Source organism: Penicillium vulpinum, assembly GCF_028829585.1.
Source record: "Penicillium vulpinum strain IBT 29486 chromosome Unknown utg000003l_segment0_segment0, whole genome shotgun sequence".
Lineage (NCBI taxonomy): Eukaryota > Fungi > Ascomycota > Eurotiomycetes > Eurotiales > Aspergillaceae > Penicillium > Penicillium vulpinum.
In genome coordinates, this window is record NW_026643243.1 from 1,560,660 (window position 1) to 1,581,461 (window position 20,802).

The following is a 20,802-nucleotide window of genomic DNA, read 5'->3' on the forward strand; positions in this document are numbered from 1 at the left end:
CTAATTGGTAACCGAGCACACACCCCTTTTTCATGCAGTAGTGTAAGAGAGGAAGGTCTCTAGACTCTCTAGAAGTCACCTAGAACACATTTTTACCCGGGTGAAATCTCGGGTGAAATCTGCATCTTCCCCGCTCTGGTAGCGTCGGATCATGCAAGCTTATTACACCAACATGAAAATTGCCTACATATCAGGAGAAATGCATTAGCAGACTCTATACCTGCATACTCCCCGCTTAGGCAGTTTTTAAATCTGTGAACAGTCCTTTCACCCGGGTGTAGTTGCACCCAGGGGTTTGTCCTTCCCGTGTGGCTTGAATCACATCATTATTTCCCTTGCGGCTTCATTTTAAGTTAATCGGGAAGGGGGGGGGGGAACTAATGGGATTCGTATTTAACGGGCTAGATTAAGTGGCTAAGTGGAGAAGGCTGCCTTGCAAAATGAAATGCGACCCAGGTGGATAGTTAATAATTAGGTGGCACAGAGTTAGTTAGTTAGTTAGACAGGTTACTTTATGATATTGAAATGTATGTATCTTATATTAGATATTCAATCGAACCGAATCGGTTGATTTTAAATTGAAGCGCTCAAATTTCTACGGGCGCTTATACGATAGGCTCAGGCAGCCCTACCTAAAGATATCTGACAGGCAGAAAAGCGTACTAACGTCATTGGCCAAGCCACACCTAGGCACTTAATTTATGATGGATTCATAGCACGGCGTTGGAGAAGAAGGTTTTTTTTTTGTTTTGTTTTGTTTTGTTTTTGTTTTTTTACACGATGAGCTGACAATGAGCTGACTGATAGTATTGTTATATCTCGACTCCGGTTGCCTACATTCGTGTTAGTACGCAATATTAGGCTCACTACATCGTAATTGGTATACGTTGAATACAATGGATCGTGCTAAAGTTCAAGTTTCTATGTTTAGAACGATATTACTGTATTTTGACTCAGGTGAAGATCGAGATAGGGAATATTAGGTAGCAGTATACTTTGTACCCGCCACCCCCCTTCTGGCCATAGCTCCAATCCCATGCAAAGTGAAAGTCATCAGCTGAGCATTTTGACAATTCAACAAGAACATGTGGTGGTCCAACAGTCATGGATATCCCGTTGGCAGCCGTACATCGTCCCATTTGCCAGTCTGTTGCATGATTGCATGTCACCGGACGTTCAAGGAAGCCTACCCACTGGAAAATTACTACCAAGGCAGCTAGTAATGGTGTACACACGATATAGTGACTTCTTGGATTCCAACCAAACCTTGAAAGACATGTTGGATCGAAAATTACCTCATTGTGGGGTGAGCCGAAGAGAAAAAAGTGGCAATGTTCATTGTGCAGTCAATGCTCAAAGCGAAAGCGAAAGACCAGATTCATCCCAGTGCTCAGGGGGACAAGAACAACACAAAGGCTCTTTGGCTAAGAACGCCATGGTTCACTGTTAAGGCTGGGTTAAAAACAACCGGTGTGATTAAATAAATTCGGCGATAGCACTTCCCACGGAGTACCTAGGGAGGGAAAGAGCGGTGACGAGGCAAACAAAACCCTAGCCCTGCAAGGAAAAGTGTGGCCACCCCGTAGCCCAAAGGGTTTCCCTGATCATAAGATGGTGCATGTCATTGATAGTATTGGGAGACAATTGGGAGGCTGTTGGGCAATGACGAAGTAGACTTTGTACCCTACAACCGCTGGGTGAGGCTGTCAATAATTGAGGGATCGGCTGTTTCGAATAAAACCTATTTCTTTGATATATTGCAGATCCGGATAATATTCTAGCAAGACCTGCATAGAAAAAGTGAGGCGGAAGGTATATAGATATGAGGTGCTCAGGGCGGCTATTGCCAATTCCGCCTCTCTCAACAGGCGCGGTTAAGAGAAATATGACTTGGCATCAGGGGCCGAGAGGTCATGGAATCCTTCAAGATGCTCGAGGGTTCCATAGGTGTGCATGAACATCGGAGAAAAAGGGGGTTAGAAGAAGCAATAGAAGTATGTAACGAGGCAACCGCTAGTTTCGTATGGTAAAAATACGAAGTAAACAGTACAGACATACATATGTATTTATCAACCAATCCTAGGCAGAATGATGGGGTAGGATGATCGACACCCACTCAAAACCCGAGTTGCCCACGGATGCCTTTGTTTAATTTCTACCTTGTGCCAAGTTTGATATCAACATTGGAACTATTTAAAACTCTCTCTCGTCCCCTCTTCTCCATTGCCCAAAATGTGAGCTTTTGACTTTCTTAATCCCAACCAGGTATGTTGGGCACTGTGATGACTTCACTGGTCTAATTCTCCCTAGATAGCTGAAATGGACAAGCCACGCCGTAAGGAGGCAAGACAGACCCAGTGTTTTTACAGTCGGTTAGATGCCAAAACACGAATCTCTGAAGTGGTTCACAGTGACGTGTCACCAAGGCATGTTGCGAATTCTGAACTTTTGTTACGTATCTGTTTTAACTGTTCATACAGGCGATCTATGAAAAGGCTATTGTCAGAAGAAGCCATCTCTGAATCAACGGGTACCCATGGCTGCTGCTCGGCCATTTCACCAGTATCCAGTATTCGACCAAAATCCACTGGCGTCCTAGCAGATGATTACACCATGGAAACAGTAAGCAGTCATGGGGTACGAGCTCTCAGAAGTCCCGCTCGCACCAGTGTAGGCTATGTTGGCAAGTCTCGTCGCCAGAATAGCTTCCGGGTCTCCAGGGAGACTTGGCGGTTGTCGGCATCGCCTTCTCAGCAGCTAAAACCCGGCGTGCCTCAATGTGCAATCGAACACTCTGGGGTTCCAATGGTTGAGATCACCAAGACCAGGCAAGGAGAGGAATCACAGTTAGCTCAAGGCTTTGTGACACGTCCAGAATTGCCAAGACCACATTCAACACCAATTGCTGTGCACAATCAAAATCCTGGTGGAATTCAGAAGGTTTCACACAGCACGCAAGTGCAAGCGCACGCATTACGGCAAACAAGAGATGGCGAACTAGTAAACCAAAATGTGGGGATAGTGGAGGCAGAGGCAGTCTCCCAGGACACGGAGCCTCATAAAATGTTTAGGCAACTAGATACCCACACCATCACCGAGGAGCAACTGATCAATGAAGTGCGGGGAATATATACAGGACTTGTCCTAGTGGAGAAGAAGTGCATTGAAATCGACAGGCAACAAGCACAATCAAAGACCGAATTATCACAGGCTCAGTGGCAAACTCTTGTCACGCTACACCGGACACTACTTTACGAACACCATGACTTCTTTCTCGCCTCCCAACACCCGTCAGCTGGTCCTGTTCTCAAAGACCTGGCTGAGAAGTACGCAATGCCGGCCCGTATGTGGCGCTATGGAGTGCATTCATTCTTGGAGTTACTGCGTCAGAAACTCCGTGACTCGATGGAATATATGCTCGACTTCATCTATCTCTCGTACTCGATGATAACCTTGCTGTTGGAAAGCGTGCCACGTTTCAGAGAAACATGGATTGAATGCCTAGGTGACTTAGCACGGTACCGCATGGCGGTGGAAGAATTTGATAAGAAAGATCGCGAACTCTGGGCAGGGGTGTCAAGGTATTGGTATAATCAGGACGCAGACCAAAGCCCAGAAAATGGCCGGATCCAGCATCATCTTGCTGTTTTAGCTCGCCCAGACGTTCTTCAGCAGTTTTTTCACTACACAAAAGCATTGATCAGCGTGCACGCATTCCCAAATGCTCTGGATAGCATGACACAGCTAGTCACTCCGCTGATGAATATACCGGCTCCGAACCGAGGTTTGATTGAGTCTTTTGTGACCACTCACGGTGCGCTTTTTATGCAAGCTCCGGTTGAGGAGTTTGTTTCTCGGGCGAATTTGTTTCTTGCTACTCTGCGTAAGGAAATTAGCCGGGTAGGCCGGCAAGGGCAGCAGGGCGTTCAACTTGCATCCTGCAATATCGCAGCGATATTTCAATATGGGAGCAAAGATGGGGTGATAGAAAAAGATTTCACATTGAAGTTATGCAATCCTACAGCAGAAGATCGCCTAAGGGCAATGGAATGGGCGTCCAGTGCATCTAGTGCACCCACCTATGCCAAATACAGCGATGTCTCATCGCAGCTTGCATTCCGTGCAAGCTCTCTTGCGTTTCACACATTAATTGTCATGCTCGGTCAATTGGGCGATCAAAACATATATCCGAGTGTGCATATCTCTATGGCATTTGTGTGGTGTCTCACGCTTAACCCAGCAGCTATACAACGACTAGAGCCGTTGGTTCCGTGGTCGCTACTTGCAAATTATTTGAACACATTGTTCCGTCCAGACACAATCATTTCGAAGATCGAAGACGAATCATTCCCGCTTCTTGAAGACTCAACTACACGACAGCTACCGGAGGACTTTTTGATCAGAGGACAGGCATGGAGTCGGCTTTACTACCCAGAAAGATTTTTCGAAGGGGCCCCTATAGAAGACAACAGACCACAAATAGAAGAATCTTCGACAGTGATTCCTAGAAGACATCGGTGTCTTTGGCTTGGAGTGCGGATTGCAACTGTCTGTTTGCCCTTTGGTTTCTAATCGCATAAAACTGACCATATATCTCACTACTAGTACACTCGCTGGATGACCTACGACCAGACGCACCGGTTTACACCCACTCTATTAGCAGATGAGTTTGCGCCAATGGCAGAATCTCCTGCTTACCTCTATGGCAATCCTTACTCACTAGAAACTGAGACTTCATCTATCGACCAGGAGATGCAAGAAGTTTGAAAACGCAGTTGGGTGACTGCTGGCTCTATTGTGAGGATTCTGTGGTGGTATAGACTGCGTATGCCTTAACGTTGATCATTTTGGGGCCAGTAGAATCCTGGGGATTTCTTTTTGTTTTCTTGTTTGAATCAGTGCTCAAGCCATCTTGTGCGCGAATCGTTCGTTTTGGCCCTTTCCGTACACGAAGCCAGAAAGTGGATCGTTTTCTTTCGTTATTACACCAGACAGAAAATTGATGAGTCGCCCACGACTACACGACAGATATCAGATTGCCCTCTGGATCCACCTTGGAACGACTACCTCCACCTGGACCACTCTCCAAGGACTGGGCCGTTTGGGATCTCCAAGGATTATCCCATCTACTGCCATGGATCTATGGGAACATAGCCTGTCCCGGGATACTCTCGCTTTTGTCCGTCCGGTTCCATAATGACTGGAAATTTTCGCAAGCCTTTCTGATCGGCTATCAGGTACTGGGCTATACCATTCCACCGTGGTTGAATTTGGGGGAAACGGAGGCCCCTGCTTCAATCAATTGCTGGATTAGAGAATTGTGTACTGCTTCTATCCAGAAGAGGCACATCCATGGCTATTAAAAAGAAGTCATTCTTGGCTAGGTTCTCGATGAATTGTTTTGAGCTTGATATTTGGGTCGATATGAACGAAAAAGAAATATTGTGAGTAAAGTGGTAGGAAAAAGGAGAAACGAGATGATAAGAGAAGGGAAGTATTTGAATGTAAATATGGAAGCCTTTGGCGTTAGTCACTTCCTGTTTAGGAAGTCTACGCATATGGATAGTATATAGTATACCGAGTATACTCACCCTTTTTCTTCTCTAGGGCCCCCCGCCTAACTTCCAGAGCCCTGTTCTTCTTAACCCCGTATCCATTACTCACATACTTGCTGTCGCCGTGTTTCATGGATAGTAGATAGCAGAAATGGCCAGCAAAGAGTGTTCAGGCCATGCTCCTGTTCTCTCTGGATCAATTTCTTTTGCTATCCTTTGCTAGATACAGTTCCTAAGCTTTACTGGTCAGTATTGAGGAACATTCGGAGGCACATATATACCACGAAAGAGCGGCGTCGGTGGTGTTTGGTAGAGCAAGTGTCAGCTCTTGTATACGAAATGTCTATTTCAAATGGTAACTGGTCTATGCGCTGGGGTAAAAGCGTATCATGTATGGACAGGTAAATGAGCTACAATATATGCGAATTGTACAAACATATAAAGAAATACATCATTGTAATATAAATTATCTAAAATAGTAAAATAGTACTTCGTAGCTATAATATAGTGGTGTACGAACCGTGGCTCCCCGGATGTGGAGCTATTTATCGGCAATACGCAAGCCGATAAAAGGACAAGCTGGCGATTATCGACTTTCAACATTCCCCCCCTCTCTTCCAAGGTTCCGCCCTCTCTCTCTCTCTTCAAATGGCGAAGATTATTCTGCCTTACCTCTATGAATAAACAATTTCTCTCTCGGACCTAAGTGCTTGCCTCCTCCCTTCTGGCATCACTCTCGTCTTCCCGTTCCGCATCTCTTCCGTCTCCGCATCTGACGTCCAGCTCGTCTTCACAATGGTGGCAGCTTGGGGTGAGGTCTGTCGCCAATGTGTTAGTACTGTGGTGGAAACCCCGGTCCAGATCTTACTCGTTGCTGGCCTAGCCAGTTTGATTGGGCTATTTGTCCTAGTGAGTTCACGTTTCCTTCACTCCGCTTGTACTAGCCAGGTCGCAAAGTGGCATTCCAGGCACGCGCAGCCTCAATTGCAATTTACTGACCTGTCAATTCTTCTTGTTACTTTATAGTTCTCATTATTTATATTTTTCGCTGCGCCAGTCCCACGGGAACCTCTACCAGAAGAAAAGAAGTATAGAACCCTTGCCAAAGATGGATCCGTGACGGATCCGGAACCGCTACCCTGCTGGGTTGAAAGCCCGGACACCAAAATGAGCGCCCAGAGAACCACCGCAGCCCACACAATCGCACCAGCCGAGCTATTCATGTCGGTCGTAGTACCGGCCTACAACGAGGAAGACCGGTTGACCGGCATGCTGGAAGAAGCTGTCAATTACCTGGAACACATGTATGGGGATACAGCCAGTGCTATCGCCCGCGCCAGCAGCCCAGGCACAATGGAGACACGCTCAATGCGCAAACGCAATCCGAACGGGGATACCCCCAGCGATGTCGCGGGCTCAGCCTCAGACCGCGGCTGGGAAATCATCCTCGTCTCGGACGGGTCGACAGACCGCACGGAGGAGGTGGCATTCCGGTTCGCGCGCGATCACCAGCTCTCTCTGCACCCCAAGGGACACGCGGGTCCGTGGACGCCGCAGGCTGCGGAGGGCGTGCATATCCCGCCCGGCACAATCCGCGTCGTGAGCTTGACTCATAACCGCGGCAAGGGCGGCGCGGTCACGCACGGCATGCGCCATGTCCGTGGGCAGTACGTTGTCTTTGCGGATGCAGATGGAGCGAGCAAGTTCGATGATTTGGGTAAGCTTGTTGGGGCTTGTCGGGATGTGGAGGATGCGAAGGGACGGGCGGTTGCTGTTGGGTCGCGGGCGCATATGGTTGGCAGTGAGGCTGTTGTGAAGGTATGATACTTGATATTCTGGGCGATGAGATGCTTGCGAGGTCGATTACTAACTCTGCTCGATAGCGATCCAAGCTTCGAAATTTCTTGATGCACTCGTTCCATCTGATCCTGCGGCTTATGACGCCTCCTAAAACGGCCACTGTCAAGGATACGCAGTGCGGATTCAAGCTGTTCTCCCGAAGTGCGCTGCCTTATATTGTGCCGTACATGCATTCCGAGGGCTGGATCTTCGATGTTGAGATGCTCATGTTGGCTGAGTTCGCTCGGATCCCTGTGGCTGAGGTGCCAGTGGGGTGGAGGGAGGTCAAGGGGAGCAAATTGAATGTCTTGAGAGATAGTATTGGCATGGCTTGGGGTCTGGCTGTTCTACGGGCAGCTTGGTCGCTGGGTGTCTATAGACAGCGATGATCGGATGCAGAACTTGATTGTTCCTGCGATTTTCGGACAGTTATCCATAGCGCATATATTGCATCTTGAATTTTTTGGACACTTGGCCGGAATGTGATTTGATTGGCTTCCGATACACTAGTCAGCTTGGCTATTCCTCTTTTCGCCACTAGAAAATGTCTGCTGATGCTGTTATCAAATTGACCACTTGGAGTGATGTCTTTGATCCCGTTGGCAATAAACTGAGGCGGAAGCTGACGGTGCTAGTTTACTTCCAAGATACTGTTGAGTGACTGATATTCAGGAGACAGAAAATTCGCTATATATACGCGATGGCGTGTCTGTGTTGGATCAATGGTATGTAGCTCAGTTGTAGAAGGAAAATTCACTAGAATCAATACAATTTACTATATAGAATGTCAAAAGAGATGGCAAATCTGTATCAAGCCCTTCCTATACTCGACTTGATGCGTCCATACATGGTATGTGGGTCACTCCCTACCTTTGGTACATACATACATATCTGTTGTATAGGTAAAAAGTACAATCATACCATGGAGTTAACCAATAAAAACTTGTAAATCCATCACAGAAGGGTCCAGGAATTCAGGAACGGGCAATTAGAGACTAACCTTAGTGCAATTGGACATTCGCCGAACTTCGCAACATGCGGTGAAGTATATGCGGTGTGATATATATAGGCCCACGGGATGCCGATCGTCCCGATCATATGTTCTGGACTTCGTCAAGCATGGTATGATGATTGCAGGTCCATCAAGGTAAAAAGCCTCTATTCTTGTTTGGTGATTTTTTCTGACGTCTCTAACTGAAAGTTTGCCGGAAATTTTCTGACGGTGGCGACAACATCTATATGCAGCACATACACCCGAGTGGTACCACTGCCTTTTATAAACAAAATTAATAGTCGCCGAAAGAAACTCGACATTTCACCATTGCTATTCTAAGGCAGATATGAAGTCAAATATCACTCGCACATCGATATCACCATCGCGGCTGCTCCAACTCCCAGCCGAACTCCGTCTCAAGATCTATGAATATGCACTAGCTGTACCAAACGAGTACCTAGTCAGCAAACCGATGATTGTTTTAGGTGATCATGGAAACACTTTCACAGCTCGCGGTCAATACCGAGCATTATCAATGACTCCTCATTGGGTGGGCGAAGACGGCACTGCACGCAAGTTACTAGCGGTGAGCCGGCAAGTCCATGACGAAGCTGAAGACTACCTCTACTCAACGCACACTCTCTTCCTCCGCAACTCTTTCGATCTGGACCGACTAGCGGATTTCCTCAACACGCTCAGCGCAACCGCCCGCGCTCGCATCCGCAGTGTCGGCTTCGAGATCTTCTTCTTCGTGCACACGCAGACCGGCGTGCCAAAGCGCACGCTGAGACAATACGAGGCCGCAGCACGGCTTCTGGCTGAGAAGCTTCCACGCTGGGATAGTGTGCTGCTTTACCTTGATCCACGCTACTATTATCCATCGGCGAACGTGGGTGGTCGAGATCTCACGGCCCGAGGGGTCTTTGATCTCGCTACACGATTCGGCGCTTTATGCAAGGATGTGAGCTTCTATCCGCTACCGAATGGTGATCAACATCTGCTTGATGAAGCTCAGCAGTTTGTTTGGCGGATCCGTTCGCCGCTGAGACAGCCAGAAGGTCGTCGGTCTATTAAGGGGTGTTCGGCTTGGTCTTTAGATTTCAAGAAGAAATTGGTTGCGCCAAGTCGTCCGAGCTGTCTCCTGCCCGCCTCGTCTGTTTTCTGAGCCTTTCCCTTTTCTATGTTATTTTGCTTTTTTTTTTGCTTTTTTATGCATCCTTTAGCATTGCGGACCTCGGCTGATCTGGTCTGACTTCATGGTTAGGCCTGCTAATTCTGCGCCATGACGTCTGAGCGCCGATTATACTACTTGTCAACTGCATGTGCACATCTTTGGCGCAAATGGCGGAAATATGGCGTTCGGGATATTTTTTTTGACTCTCTCCGTTCTTGTTTATTCTAATCCGGCACAGGGGCGAATTCTAGATATATATTTACTGTTGTTTACTCGGGTAGGCTTCTGCCTCTTGGGTGGTTTGTTGGTTTTATATCAGCCCTGTGTGTTTCGTTCTTATAGAGCTGTATTAGATAGTATTTCCTGTACCTCCGAGGTTACATGAATGTATATAGACTTAATATAATATACAATATGCTATAATATTATCAGATCAGATTTTACATCTTAGTAATGATATTTCCTATCGGAGCTCTTTTGACGTCATAAGCTGTGGTCAAATAGGCGGACACAGAATCTCTTTTTGGACTTGGATTTCCCCTACGCCTTTCTATATGTACCTAAGTACTTTGTACTTCGTACATAATCTCCCATTTCCCCCGGAATCTGGGATATTCGTGATTTAATCTAATATTATTTGACCTTTTCTCTTCTCTCCCTTGGAACTTCGTACCTGAAAGCTACCCAAAATCTCCAAACCTGCCCAAACCATCACTCATTAATCCAACGCATAACCGAGGCTTAACCTGCGCTGCATCGGGAAGCTCGCATGAAACATTATTGAATTCCGGCATTCAACGGAGTGCCCTGAACTCATTGACCGCTTCTAGGAACTCCACTGGTCTGGAAATCCGAAGCTTTGCTGGTTGGGCACTATCGTGACTTGTCTCCACGTATGGGTATATTTACCCCATAAGGCCTAAGATATCCTTATCTCCCGATTTGCGCTCAGTATCGCGAGAAAAACAAATCTCAGACAACATGAAGTCTACCAAATTACTAGACGGCCACGGAAGTCTCTACAAAGAAGTACGCTTCTCTCCGACCGAAACGCCTATCCGTCGCACAAAATCCGTTTCAGCCACATTTCCTCCCGTCATTTCGGGCTACGGCCGAACTGCATTTAAAGACTCGGCGTTGCTGAATTCGTTCGCCATGGATACTTCATATATCGACCAATCACGAGCGCTTCTCCAGAGTCAACAGGTGAACTTCGAGACGGAGAGGAAATTGTTTGCGCAAGAGCGACGATTGTGGGAGAAAGAGCGGGCGCTGTTACGATCAAAGATTACCGAGCTGGAGCTGTTTGTGAAAAGTCAAGGGAACAAATCAAATCAATTAGGGTCAGAAGCGTCCAAACTTGTGCTGGCAGGTGGAATATCACAATATAGCGCAAATGGATTCACGGCTCAAGTGTGGGAGGGGACAAGTCCAGGCAATCGGCCTACAAGGGTGTTCTTCGATCATGAATCTCCAGATCAAAGCTATCTATCGCCGATCTCTGAAAGCGGGCTGAATCTGCCATCCCTTGATCGAGCCCTCTGCCAGTCGCAACTAGTAGATCCTTCTGGAGCGCCTGTGAGTCTGCCGGTGCCAATTGAAAAGCTTGACAGCACCCTGGATGGCATCACACTTAAGTCCACAGCGTTGCCACCTGCTGTGGTAGCTCGAGTAATCACCCCGCCCTCCCCATCGCCCTTGGTAATCTCCCCTGGAACTGCCCCTTCAACCACCGCAAGGCCTTCCATGGAACATCGAAACAGTCTCAAACTGAAGCTGTCAGAGCTCGGCCCACCCAATGAGAACTTGCTTCGCCATGCCGGTCACACCCCAATGGCGATCATCGACACTGATGATAGTCGACGGTCCACCCAGGAGGGGTCTCCCCTGGAGGTTCCCTCCCAGCTCGAGGAGGGCCCTCTTTCGCCCGTGACAACGAACGTTCACCAGCCCTCCGAAAATAAGATCTCCTATTTTCCCGATGTGCCAGACGACCCCGCTCTCAAGGGGCCCCTCGGTCTGATTAATGATGAGGAGCACGACTCCAATTTTCTGAACGAACTGGATCAAAAACTCCTTCTTCAAGCGAAGAATATACTGGGCAGCTCGGTTGAATCGGCTGATCCCAATGAGTCTGACTCCGAGTCTGAGTTCCCTAATGAGGAGGAGAAAGAACCTGAAATGAAGTTTAAGAAGTCAACGAATTTTGGCACTGCATTTGGAAGGTCCAACTTGAGTCAAGTCTAAGGAAACATATATTCCCCCTACGCTTGCATATTTGTGATATTTGTGATATATCTTACTATGTCTATAGTGGATTCCTTCCTGTTTTCTTCTCTTTTATGAAGCAGCATATGCTTTTGGTGCTGTAACCGTTTTTGTCTTCATTCTCACTTCAGGCGAAATACTTTACGAGATTACGATATATGCTGATATGTGCAATACAACCTCATTTGTTGCAACTGTTTCGGATTTCTTTCAGGGCAACCCCTGGTTCTGGTTACCTACTTCATTTGACAGGCAACAGCCCTAGCAAGTTGCATGTGGACTCACTTGTGTTTGAGTTCCTTGCGTGCGATGTATATGCAGTCAATCTCAATCCAATACCCTGATTGGTTTATTCAAAAGTCTCTCACAGAGAGTGATCTTAATGTCTCTGTGCCTTATTGGCTACTATCCCTTGCATCCATACAACCTTCCTTCCTCATTCGCACGTGTTTCCTATTCTCCAAAGCACTCCATCTGTGTCCCGTCCAGTGATAATTCCGGCAATCCTGTCCTAGCTAAGTTAGGAAAGCTCAGAGGCTCAGGCCAGGGCTCGTGCATAAGCTTTACGCTGGTTGCTCAGGGCACATCTGATCTCTCGACAGAGTTACAGCTCCTGACTATCAAACCCTGTTGCTTAGGTGCTCTGATTTTCACAGATTGCTTGGTTCCAGACTCCGTAAGACCTGATGTCTCATGATTTAGTTCCTCGGTAGCTGCCGTTGACTTTGTGCCTTGCAGATCACTGCCCTTGTGGCTTTTCTTAGATGAGAACCACTAGGGACTAGTTCGTGCCTTGCAGAAATCTCCCTATCTGGTCCTATCAGCTCCTAGGTAGAGCCCTTGGCTCTCCCCGTGGTACTCTTCAACTGTATACTTTGGGTGCCAAAAAGTACATAAGGATCATTGCTCACGCCTCTCCTATTCTATCCTTCATCCACCATCTCAGTTTCTGAACCGTCATTCGCTCTTCAATATTTTGTTCCCAACGCTCTTTCAAGCACTCTATCATCTCTAGTAATTTCGACCTTCGGATTCACCTAATCAACAACACACTCTTCCAAACCAACACCCACCCTAGTGCAACAATGGTCTCCAATACTATCAACTTCTCCGGCCTGATGTGCCTTGCTCTTGCTCTCGGCCCTACCGCTGTCCTCTCTGCTCCCCAGCTTCCCGCTCTCCCACCTCTCCCATTCCCCGAAATCATCCATCACGGCCCCGAGACCACCAGCCAGGGCCCAGGCAACAGCCAGACGTCCGCCGGCAGCGGTGTCAAAGTTGGTATTCCCGGCGGTCCTTATGTGAATGTCGGCGTCGGATTCCTTGATGCCCACCGCGGCCCATGTGGCCCTGCCTCAGGTGATGACCACAATGCAGGCGCCGGTGTGTCCGTTGGCATCCCCGGCGGCCCTAGTGTCAATCTCGGCAATGGCGAGCACCACCACCAAGACGGCCACCCTTGCCCTGAGCCTCCTGCCGTTGTGATTGTGCCCACCACCACAGTCAATCCTTCTGCCGTTGTTGCGCCCACCACCACAGTCAATCCTCCTGCCGTTGTTGTGGTCCCCACTACTACTGCCAGCCCTCCCACTGAGATCATTCCTCCTGCTACTGAGATTGTTACTCCTCCCGCTGCTGCTGTCACTCCCACCGCTGAGACTATCATCCCTCCTGCTTGGACTGCCATCTCTGCCATCTTCCCTCCCACATTTACCACTCCTATCTCCGTTCCCCTCACCACCGCCCCGGCCGCATGGGCATCCACTGGCCCTACCATCCAGTTCTCCACCCCTCTAATCCACCGCCCCGCGCCCACCGCATCGGCCTCGCCTTCCGCCGTGCCTTCTGCGCCCATTACGCCCGTTTTCAACGCAGCCTCAGCTCTAACTCCTGGATCTGTCCTCGCTGTGGCTGTTCCAATTATCTTGGCTTTCTTCAATTAAAACGCTTGCTTCAATTTCTACATTTGCTGAACACGATAAAAAATGGCGAAAACGACCCGGATAGACCATCCATCTGCCAGCGACATGGTTGGCTCATCTAATGATTGATCGGATCTGTGCATCTCTTGCTTTTCACAATTATCCTCTTCCTTGTCAACTTTTTCCTCCTACAATTTTTGCTCTCGTTGGCTGGTGTATTCACCCCCGGATTACCTGTACTTCTGTGCTCATCTGTAAGGGCTGACCTTTATTACTCACTTACTCCACTTGACTTTTGTCCAGCCACTGCTGCGGCTTTTTGTCCATCCTGTTCACTTTGGGAGTCCGCACGTGCCTTGCACTACTCAGCGTTCTTATGTTGCTTACTGTTATGTACTTGTTACTTGTGGCTTTTGATATTGGTACCCGCAGACGAATATATTATTCTTATAAAATAGAGATTCCCAACCTAGTCAATATTCGGTCAGTGAGACAGTTATATGTCTTCATCGCTCAGCGTTTGTTTGGGCTCCTAGAGAAACCTCTAATTCCTACATTTTTGGCTATCGCCTCCCTGGAAAAATAAGACCAAATTGAAAACCTGCCGAACAGGGCTTCATATCTAGTGCGATATGAGCCCCATGTGTGAAAACGATGTCAGCATATATTCCGAGTGTCAATACCCCCAAGACTGCCATTGTTTCGAATAGTGCTCGAAGCCATGTTCCCGTAGTAATTTCTGAAGTTCGCCTCTAATGCACATCCGTCGCCAAATCCGGAAAATCTAAGCCACTGCTTATTCAAAATTTCGTTCGTATCCATCCCTTGGGAAAGTATCCAGCAGCTTCCTAGTCGATGATCCCAATAGAGCCAGTTTCTGGGACGTCCTCCACAATAAGATTTCTAGGGCCGATATCGGAATGTTAGAACACACATTCAGGACAGTCCATACCGATCAATTCACATGCTTGTCGGAGATTCTTAGGATCATAGTTATGGTCAGCTTCCTACTTGATAAGGTACTGCTCAGCAATATTTTCCCCATCCATGTCTCCTAGCATATCGCCTTTCCAACACTCAAGAGTTTCGCAAACTTTTACCACAGTATGCACATAACTATGTTTCCAATTGTCATCTAGAGTATGCCAAGCTTCCGAATGGGTTTGGCCTGTTACTCTGTTGAGGAAAAGATAGGAACGATTGTTCTATTCCGCTTCGTGTAGGATATTAGGTGCCTCAAAGTTGGGTTGTTGTTTTTGGACAAATTCCAGTGTTGTACCTTTGACTCGCAATTTCACCTTGCAGAAATCATTGTCCCCCAAGGACCAGACAGCTGACGAATCGCCAGCGTCGTATACTAGCACAATCGTTGGATGGTTTGTAGGCAAGAGTACAAATTGGGGCGTTTGGCGCATTAGAGAGTGTGCAACTCAATACATCGCCCTGACCATGTTGCGATATCAGAATATCCGCTAGAACGGTGGAGAACAAAGGGACCGATGAGCCATGTAGTTTCATCAATCTGCCTTGATGGATTCCCTAACAGCGTCTTCCATTGTTTGAAGTTATGTTTGAAAGAAAATATGTATATATATAACGACTTTATCAATATATTTCCATACCTAGAGAAATAACCGTTCCAACACTCGTATCTCGTCAATCGGGGGCAAGTAGCAAGCAACTCAACTTTCAAGCAAATTCAGCGGATCCCAGGTCTTACTTCGGGGACGCTAGGTAGGGACTACGTTATGATCGTAATACGATATGTCTACTCCGGAATCTTCACAGATTGTAGTAGATTTGCCACGGGAAACTTCCCAAAGCTATCGAAGATAATACAAAGCAAAAGCAACCCAGAGGGAAAGGGAAATCATCCATGCGCCCAGAAACAGATTAACGCCAAACTCTTATCATGTTATGCATATCACATTTCGGAAATCGGGAAGGGAGCAGGTCGCGTGATGCTAGCCATTATGCTAGTCCAATTTGGTTGAATATAGCTGCCTGGGAAGTAAGGATTGGATAAGACGAGTCTGAATCCAACCCAAACAATTATACTCCCATCGTAAAGTCATGCTCAATGCCTGGCGTCACACTGGCAATGAATTTGAGGAAAACAACTAGGTATTGGTCTACCCGGATGGCGACCTGTTCTTCCTCATCGTGTTGAAGCATTTCCCACTCGTCTCCACCAGGATGTGCGTGGTTGGAGTCCCCGAGTGATAGTTTCTGTGTCTCATCCACCAAGCCCTCTAATCCGCCGCCTGCCCGAAGAACACGGTTCGCTTCCTCGCGTGACTGGGTCTGCTTAAGCTTGTCGCGGCGGAGCTTGAGTGCGGCATCGGCGCGATCCAAAAGTGTCTTCATCACAGAGGCGTGGCGGCATGGGTGGACACTGGCCATCTTGACGCTGCCATCGAACCATGGGAAGTCTTCTAGCGTCACGGTCTTGTCTTTGTAGTCGCCGACGATATCCTCCATCATCAGATATGGTGGAAGCGGTTCAGATGGCGACAAATAGCCAGATAAGTAGAGGCGGGGCGTGCGGTAGAAGTTTGAGTAGGTAATGTAAAGGGTATAAGTGCGGAGAGATCTGGAACGATAATAAGTTAGAAAAGAGGGAACCGTGACAGGAGAATGGCGCTCACTGTGTCCCTGACTGATCATCTGTCTCTCGGATGATGGCTTCCTCATCATCGTCTTCATCCTCCATGTCTGGAATATCATCATCTTCCTCCTGCTCGCCCAAATTCCCAGATTCATCTACGGTTCGCACGTCGCGAATCCTAGCTTCTTGCTTATCGCGGTCTGCCCCGGTATCACGGCCACCGCCAGTCCGCAACCACCCGTCCTCTCCATCGTGAGCTGCTGCGTCTTCGCCGCCATCACCTCCCGAGAGGAAGTCCCTCACAATCTCATCCTCGAGCCCTGCATCTCCGGCAAAGTTGTCGTTTAGTCTCCGGTGACACGGTACTCCACGAGTGACCAAGAACTGCTTGCCGTCTGGAAGGTAGGATACACGTTTTGCCGGACTTGATGCGTCGGCCCATGACCATGTGGGGAATTTGTAGACTAGATAATCTCCGGCGAGTACGAACTCCTCTGGGGTGATTTGGCCGGTGTTGCGGAAGGTGGAAGTGCGTGATACCGGGGCCAGGCGGTCCCGCCAAGTCGATAGTGTAGAGTGTAGGATATTCATTGTGCTTCACACGTGAGAGTGAAGAAAGAGATACAAAAGACGAGGCGGGAGGAGGTAAATGATAAGCGGTGGAGCACATGATCCGCCCCGCGTCCACGAGCGTCATTTTGAACTGATTTGGTTGCACGTGATGGTACCTATTTACATCACATGAAGTGAAGGTTATTTTGTTTACTTGAAATAAAAGAAAGACATATATCTTAGATATATACATATATTGTCACAACATGCTATACCTTGTATCTAGATTTATGATTGAAGAGTCTTGCCTCTTAAGCCATAGCCTTGTATTTGGATGCCTAGATGTAGGCTTGGACTCATGCAGCGCTACCTAGGGCGTGCAATATCGTCTACTTACTTCTTTCTTACTCCAAAACAATGCAAATCAAGACCCTATGAATATTTGACACCAGAGATTTGACACAGCAGAACTGTTCTAACTCAATCCTTTTAAAAGATGTATTTCTTCTTGCCAGAAGAGAGCTGTGACCTGGGCATATAAAAAAAGGTTATATCGTATGAAGGACAAGGGTATCTGCCCTAACAAAAGAAGGACAAACACCCGTGGACTATCTCCTCTGACTAATTCGTACACTGATGATAACTTGAAGACCCTAAGGAACTCTTTCTGTTGCAATGATACTGTTGACAGTGACATTGCTGCCTCGGGAAGCGATCGGCTCCCGGAGCCCTCCACCCAGGTGGGCAGGGTGAGTTAGTCACCCTGCCGCCCCAAGCGGCCCACTGAGCAACCCCCTTCTTCACGTCTTCCCTATCTACTTCTCTTGTCTATGTAACATGCATTTATTATGCTAAGCCATCGGATTGGCAAAGGTGGCTATATACTCAAGGGGTAGTGATATTCTCTGAGAGGGTGGCAACTCATTCAACGTCTAGATTCCGTTGCTCCTTAATGTCATGCCAATACCCTTTCGCGACAAAAATCAAACCCAACACAATGCCTAGCCCAGTCAACCCAATACCGAAATACCAAGCGCCACGATATCCATGCAGAATATCAGCCGGCGTCGTGCCGCCACGGTTGACATGCACGTCGATCGTGCCCGCAAATCCCAATCCAAGCGAGATACTATAGTTTACTATCGTACCAATCAAGGCCCCGCCCATACCCTGATGCTCCTTTTTAACAGCGTTCGAGAAAATAACTGTCGCTGCAGGAAATGACGTATCCATACCCCACGGGATAATCAGCATGCACACAAACAACTGGGCCCAGTATGTTTGATGTACTGGTGCCGTCGCCACCAGGATAGTCCCCACCATGAAACATGCTAGCGAGAATACCATAACCCACGCTGCGCGTACGTGATGTAGCAGGAAACCGGTAGCCAGGGATGCGAAAGCGCCCGAAATGGCCGCGGGGCAGATGTACGCAGCGGTGAGCAGCGGCGAGCCACCTCTCAGCACCTCGATGAACTGCGTCACGTAGTAGATCCAGATTCCAAAGCAGGCCCAGCCGCAGGCGACGCATGCAACCACAAAGGTGATATCACTCGTGAAGACCTCGAAAGGCACAAGTGGCATCTTAGACCAGCGAGACTCGATCAAGTAGAAGCAAACTGCGAAGATGACGCCAAGGATTAAGGTGACGTAGATATATGGTTGCTGCCAGCCGTACGCTGGGGCTTGATTCCATGCAAAATTAAATAACACTAGCGCTGCGACGCCCGTAACGGCTCCGGGGATGTCGAGCATGGTGAGCTTTTCTCCAAGGTGTTTGTTTTGGTCGGGGGAGCGGCTATGTGTTGGGATGACCAGGGCGCTGAACGCAGCCAGCAGAACCAGCGTGATAGCGTGACTCCAAAATGCCCATGGCCACCAAGCTAGCGCAAACAGGCCGGAGAAGAGTATGCCACAGACACCACCGCCTGGAGCACAGGCACCGAATAATGCGAATGCCATGTTCTTCCTCGGTCCGGCAGGATAGGAAACCCCTAAAAGCGCAAGCCCGTTGGGTATCAAGGCAGCAGGTCCCAGCCCTTGAAACACCCTGGCAAATATAAATAGGTACTCGTTACAATAGATGCTGAGGCCCGCAACCATAGTCCAGAGAGCGTACCACAGCATGCCAATTATAAACATTCTCTTGTGCCCAAAGAGATCTCCAAGCCGGCCAGCAACGAGGATAAAGGTCCCTGACGTCAAGCTATAACCAGCAATGAGCCAAGAAAGTACCCCGGGATTTGTAATACCGAAGCTGTCGCCGATCTGATGTAAGATGCCCAGTGTTTGGGTTAGGCCTATTTGCGTTGTGAATTGCGCCGTGCATATTGTTGCGATGAAGACACATTCATGGAAAAGTGACATATGATCAGCAGCGTACACAGTGGATGTAGTGTTTTTCTGCTCGTCGCTTATGGGCTTTTGGTTCTCATAATCATGCTGGGGTCCAGTCTCAGAATTGGGACGCACTTCCATATCGGATTCCACATTCATGGGGATACTGTTCATTGGGAACTAGGCCGTGAAAGTAATGGTAAGCCTACTGAGAGATTAGATGTGAATATTCCAGATTCAGAAGAAGAAGTTACCGTGGATTGATGATATATTGAAAGACCGAAGGCGATAAGAATTGTAGGAATATGGGTAGAAAAATTTGTTCAATGGCTGATTAGGCAAAAGAATGTAAGCCACCATTTGCGGAATGAGACTAGACTACTCCGTAGAACATGGATGTGTTCTTTATAGGGGGAGAAATTACCTTCAGATATATGAAAATGGGCCCTCGACTTCTTGCCCGGAGATATCAGTGGGATAAGGCCGAATGTGCCGGCGCCAACTAAAGTACGATTTTCTTTTTATCTATTCGCGCTCCGAAGACCGAGGAGATAATATCGTATAGGTGAAAATCAAGAAAAAAGAAAAGAAAAGAATGGAAAGAATGTAATGCAAGCCTGCACATGATTCACAAATTCTACACGTGCACAAAACTCTAATGATTTCTATATAGGAGCTACATATGTATGCCCAAAGAGAATCGCTGCAGTGTCGCACCAAACACAATACATACAACACCGAGAAATGCCACGACTGTGGCCACTGCCTGAAGATCAAAGGGGATGTCGTATCCCTGTTTGAGCCCGGGTTGCTGAAAGTAGCCGACGGCAAATCCACACGGCAAATCCGCACGGCCCGGGTTAAGAAAAGCTGAGACTTCTCCAGACGAAGTAGGACAACAATCCATCCCGTAGGCGACCATGACCATCGAAATAGTCATTCCCCCACCTTGGAGCATGCCGCAACCAAATAAAATTACAACCCAGTGGAGATGTCTCTGTAGGGTAATCCCCCACTAGGACAATTCCGGTGATCATCACGAAAGCCGCGAGGTAGACCACCCACAACCGGGCTTCGAGAACAAATCGTCCATGGTGTCGCTTTGTATACTGTTCCATCGTATAGTCGTTTAGAAAATGATCCATAAGCCACCCTAGAAAGACGGACACAATCAGACTGAAGTAGATGAAGCCGATTGCTCGCGCCGGTATACCATACCCACCGGACTCTTGGGGAGGTTCTAGCAACAGCGGAGCTCTGTTTGATGCCAATGCTCTATATGAAATGTAATCCGTAGTCTGCCACCACTAGGAGGATTATAGGCTGGAGAGCAACCTTGAAGGGGTTGAGGTAACAAGGAAGAACCGGGCGATAGTATTCACGGTGATGTTGTAGCTGTCACCAACCCACCACACGGGAGAGGCGAGCCATAGCGTTTGTCGCGCGTTTCGGTTGCTTTTTATCTGCGACATCCCGATTGTAGAAAGATTCATAGGCACACGGTATGACCAAAACCGTGAGACATGCCGCGAAAGCAAAGACCAACTAGAATA

At 48.0% G+C, this 20,802-nt stretch overlaps 9 protein-coding genes across 9 annotated transcripts; 5 read left to right on the plus strand and 4 right to left on the minus strand.

Annotated features, from left to right (window-relative positions):
• Positions 1-2,319: 2,319 nt before the first annotated feature.
• Positions 2,320-4,767, plus strand: N7479_005703 (uncharacterized protein; the record flags this gene model as incomplete). The annotated part of the gene is made up of 3 exons (XM_057253399.1): positions 2,320-2,426; positions 2,481-4,548; positions 4,606-4,767. The coding sequence occupies 3 exons, from the start codon at positions 2,320-2,322 to the stop codon at positions 4,765-4,767; spliced, it is 2,337 nt and encodes a 778-aa protein (XP_057107261.1).
• A 1,583-nt stretch (positions 4,768-6,350) lies between these two features.
• Positions 6,351-7,783, plus strand: N7479_005704 (dolichyl-phosphate beta-glucosyltransferase; the record flags this gene model as incomplete). Its single annotated transcript, XM_057253400.1, has 3 exons — positions 6,351-6,464; positions 6,582-7,373; positions 7,439-7,783. 3 exons carry the CDS (start codon positions 6,351-6,353, stop codon positions 7,781-7,783), a joined length of 1,251 nt encoding a protein of 416 aa, XP_057107262.1.
• Positions 7,784-8,734: 951 nt separating this feature from the next.
• On the plus strand, positions 8,735-9,553 carry N7479_005705 (uncharacterized protein; the record flags this gene model as incomplete). The annotated part of the gene is made up of 1 exon (XM_057253401.1): positions 8,735-9,553. The coding sequence occupies one exon, from the start codon at positions 8,735-8,737 to the stop codon at positions 9,551-9,553; it is 819 nt and encodes a 272-aa protein (XP_057107263.1).
• A 990-nt stretch (positions 9,554-10,543) lies between these two features.
• On the plus strand, positions 10,544-11,809 carry N7479_005706 (uncharacterized protein; the record flags this gene model as incomplete). The annotated part of the gene is made up of 1 exon (XM_057253402.1): positions 10,544-11,809. The coding sequence occupies one exon, from the start codon at positions 10,544-10,546 to the stop codon at positions 11,807-11,809; it is 1,266 nt and encodes a 421-aa protein (XP_057107264.1).
• Positions 11,810-12,915: 1,106 nt separating this feature from the next.
• Positions 12,916-13,773, plus strand: N7479_005707 (putative cell wall protein; the record flags this gene model as incomplete). The annotated part of the gene is made up of 1 exon (XM_057253403.1): positions 12,916-13,773. The coding sequence occupies one exon, from the start codon at positions 12,916-12,918 to the stop codon at positions 13,771-13,773; it is 858 nt and encodes a 285-aa protein (XP_057107265.1).
• Positions 13,774-14,409: 636 nt separating this feature from the next.
• N7479_005708 (uncharacterized protein) lies at positions 14,410-14,743 on the minus strand (the record flags this gene model as incomplete). Its single annotated transcript, XM_057253404.1, has 2 exons — positions 14,410-14,655; positions 14,717-14,743. 2 exons carry the CDS (start codon positions 14,741-14,743, stop codon positions 14,410-14,412), a joined length of 273 nt encoding a protein of 90 aa, XP_057107266.1.
• Positions 14,744-14,759: 16 nt separating this feature from the next.
• On the minus strand, positions 14,760-15,167 carry N7479_005709 (uncharacterized protein; the record flags this gene model as incomplete). The annotated part of the gene is made up of 2 exons (XM_057253405.1): positions 14,760-14,920; positions 15,032-15,167. 2 exons carry the CDS (start codon positions 15,165-15,167, stop codon positions 14,760-14,762), a joined length of 297 nt encoding a protein of 98 aa, XP_057107267.1.
• A 637-nt stretch (positions 15,168-15,804) lies between these two features.
• On the minus strand, positions 15,805-16,951 carry N7479_005710 (ATG3/ATG10 family protein; the record flags this gene model as incomplete). Its single annotated transcript, XM_057253406.1, has 2 exons — positions 15,805-16,345; positions 16,401-16,951. The coding sequence occupies 2 exons, from the start codon at positions 16,949-16,951 to the stop codon at positions 15,805-15,807; spliced, it is 1,092 nt and encodes a 363-aa protein (XP_057107268.1).
• Positions 16,952-17,833: 882 nt separating this feature from the next.
• N7479_005711 (MFS transporter) lies at positions 17,834-19,423 on the minus strand (the record flags this gene model as incomplete). Its single annotated transcript, XM_057253407.1, has 1 exon — positions 17,834-19,423. The coding sequence occupies one exon, from the start codon at positions 19,421-19,423 to the stop codon at positions 17,834-17,836; it is 1,590 nt and encodes a 529-aa protein (XP_057107269.1).
• Positions 19,424-20,802: the final 1,379 nt, after the last annotated feature.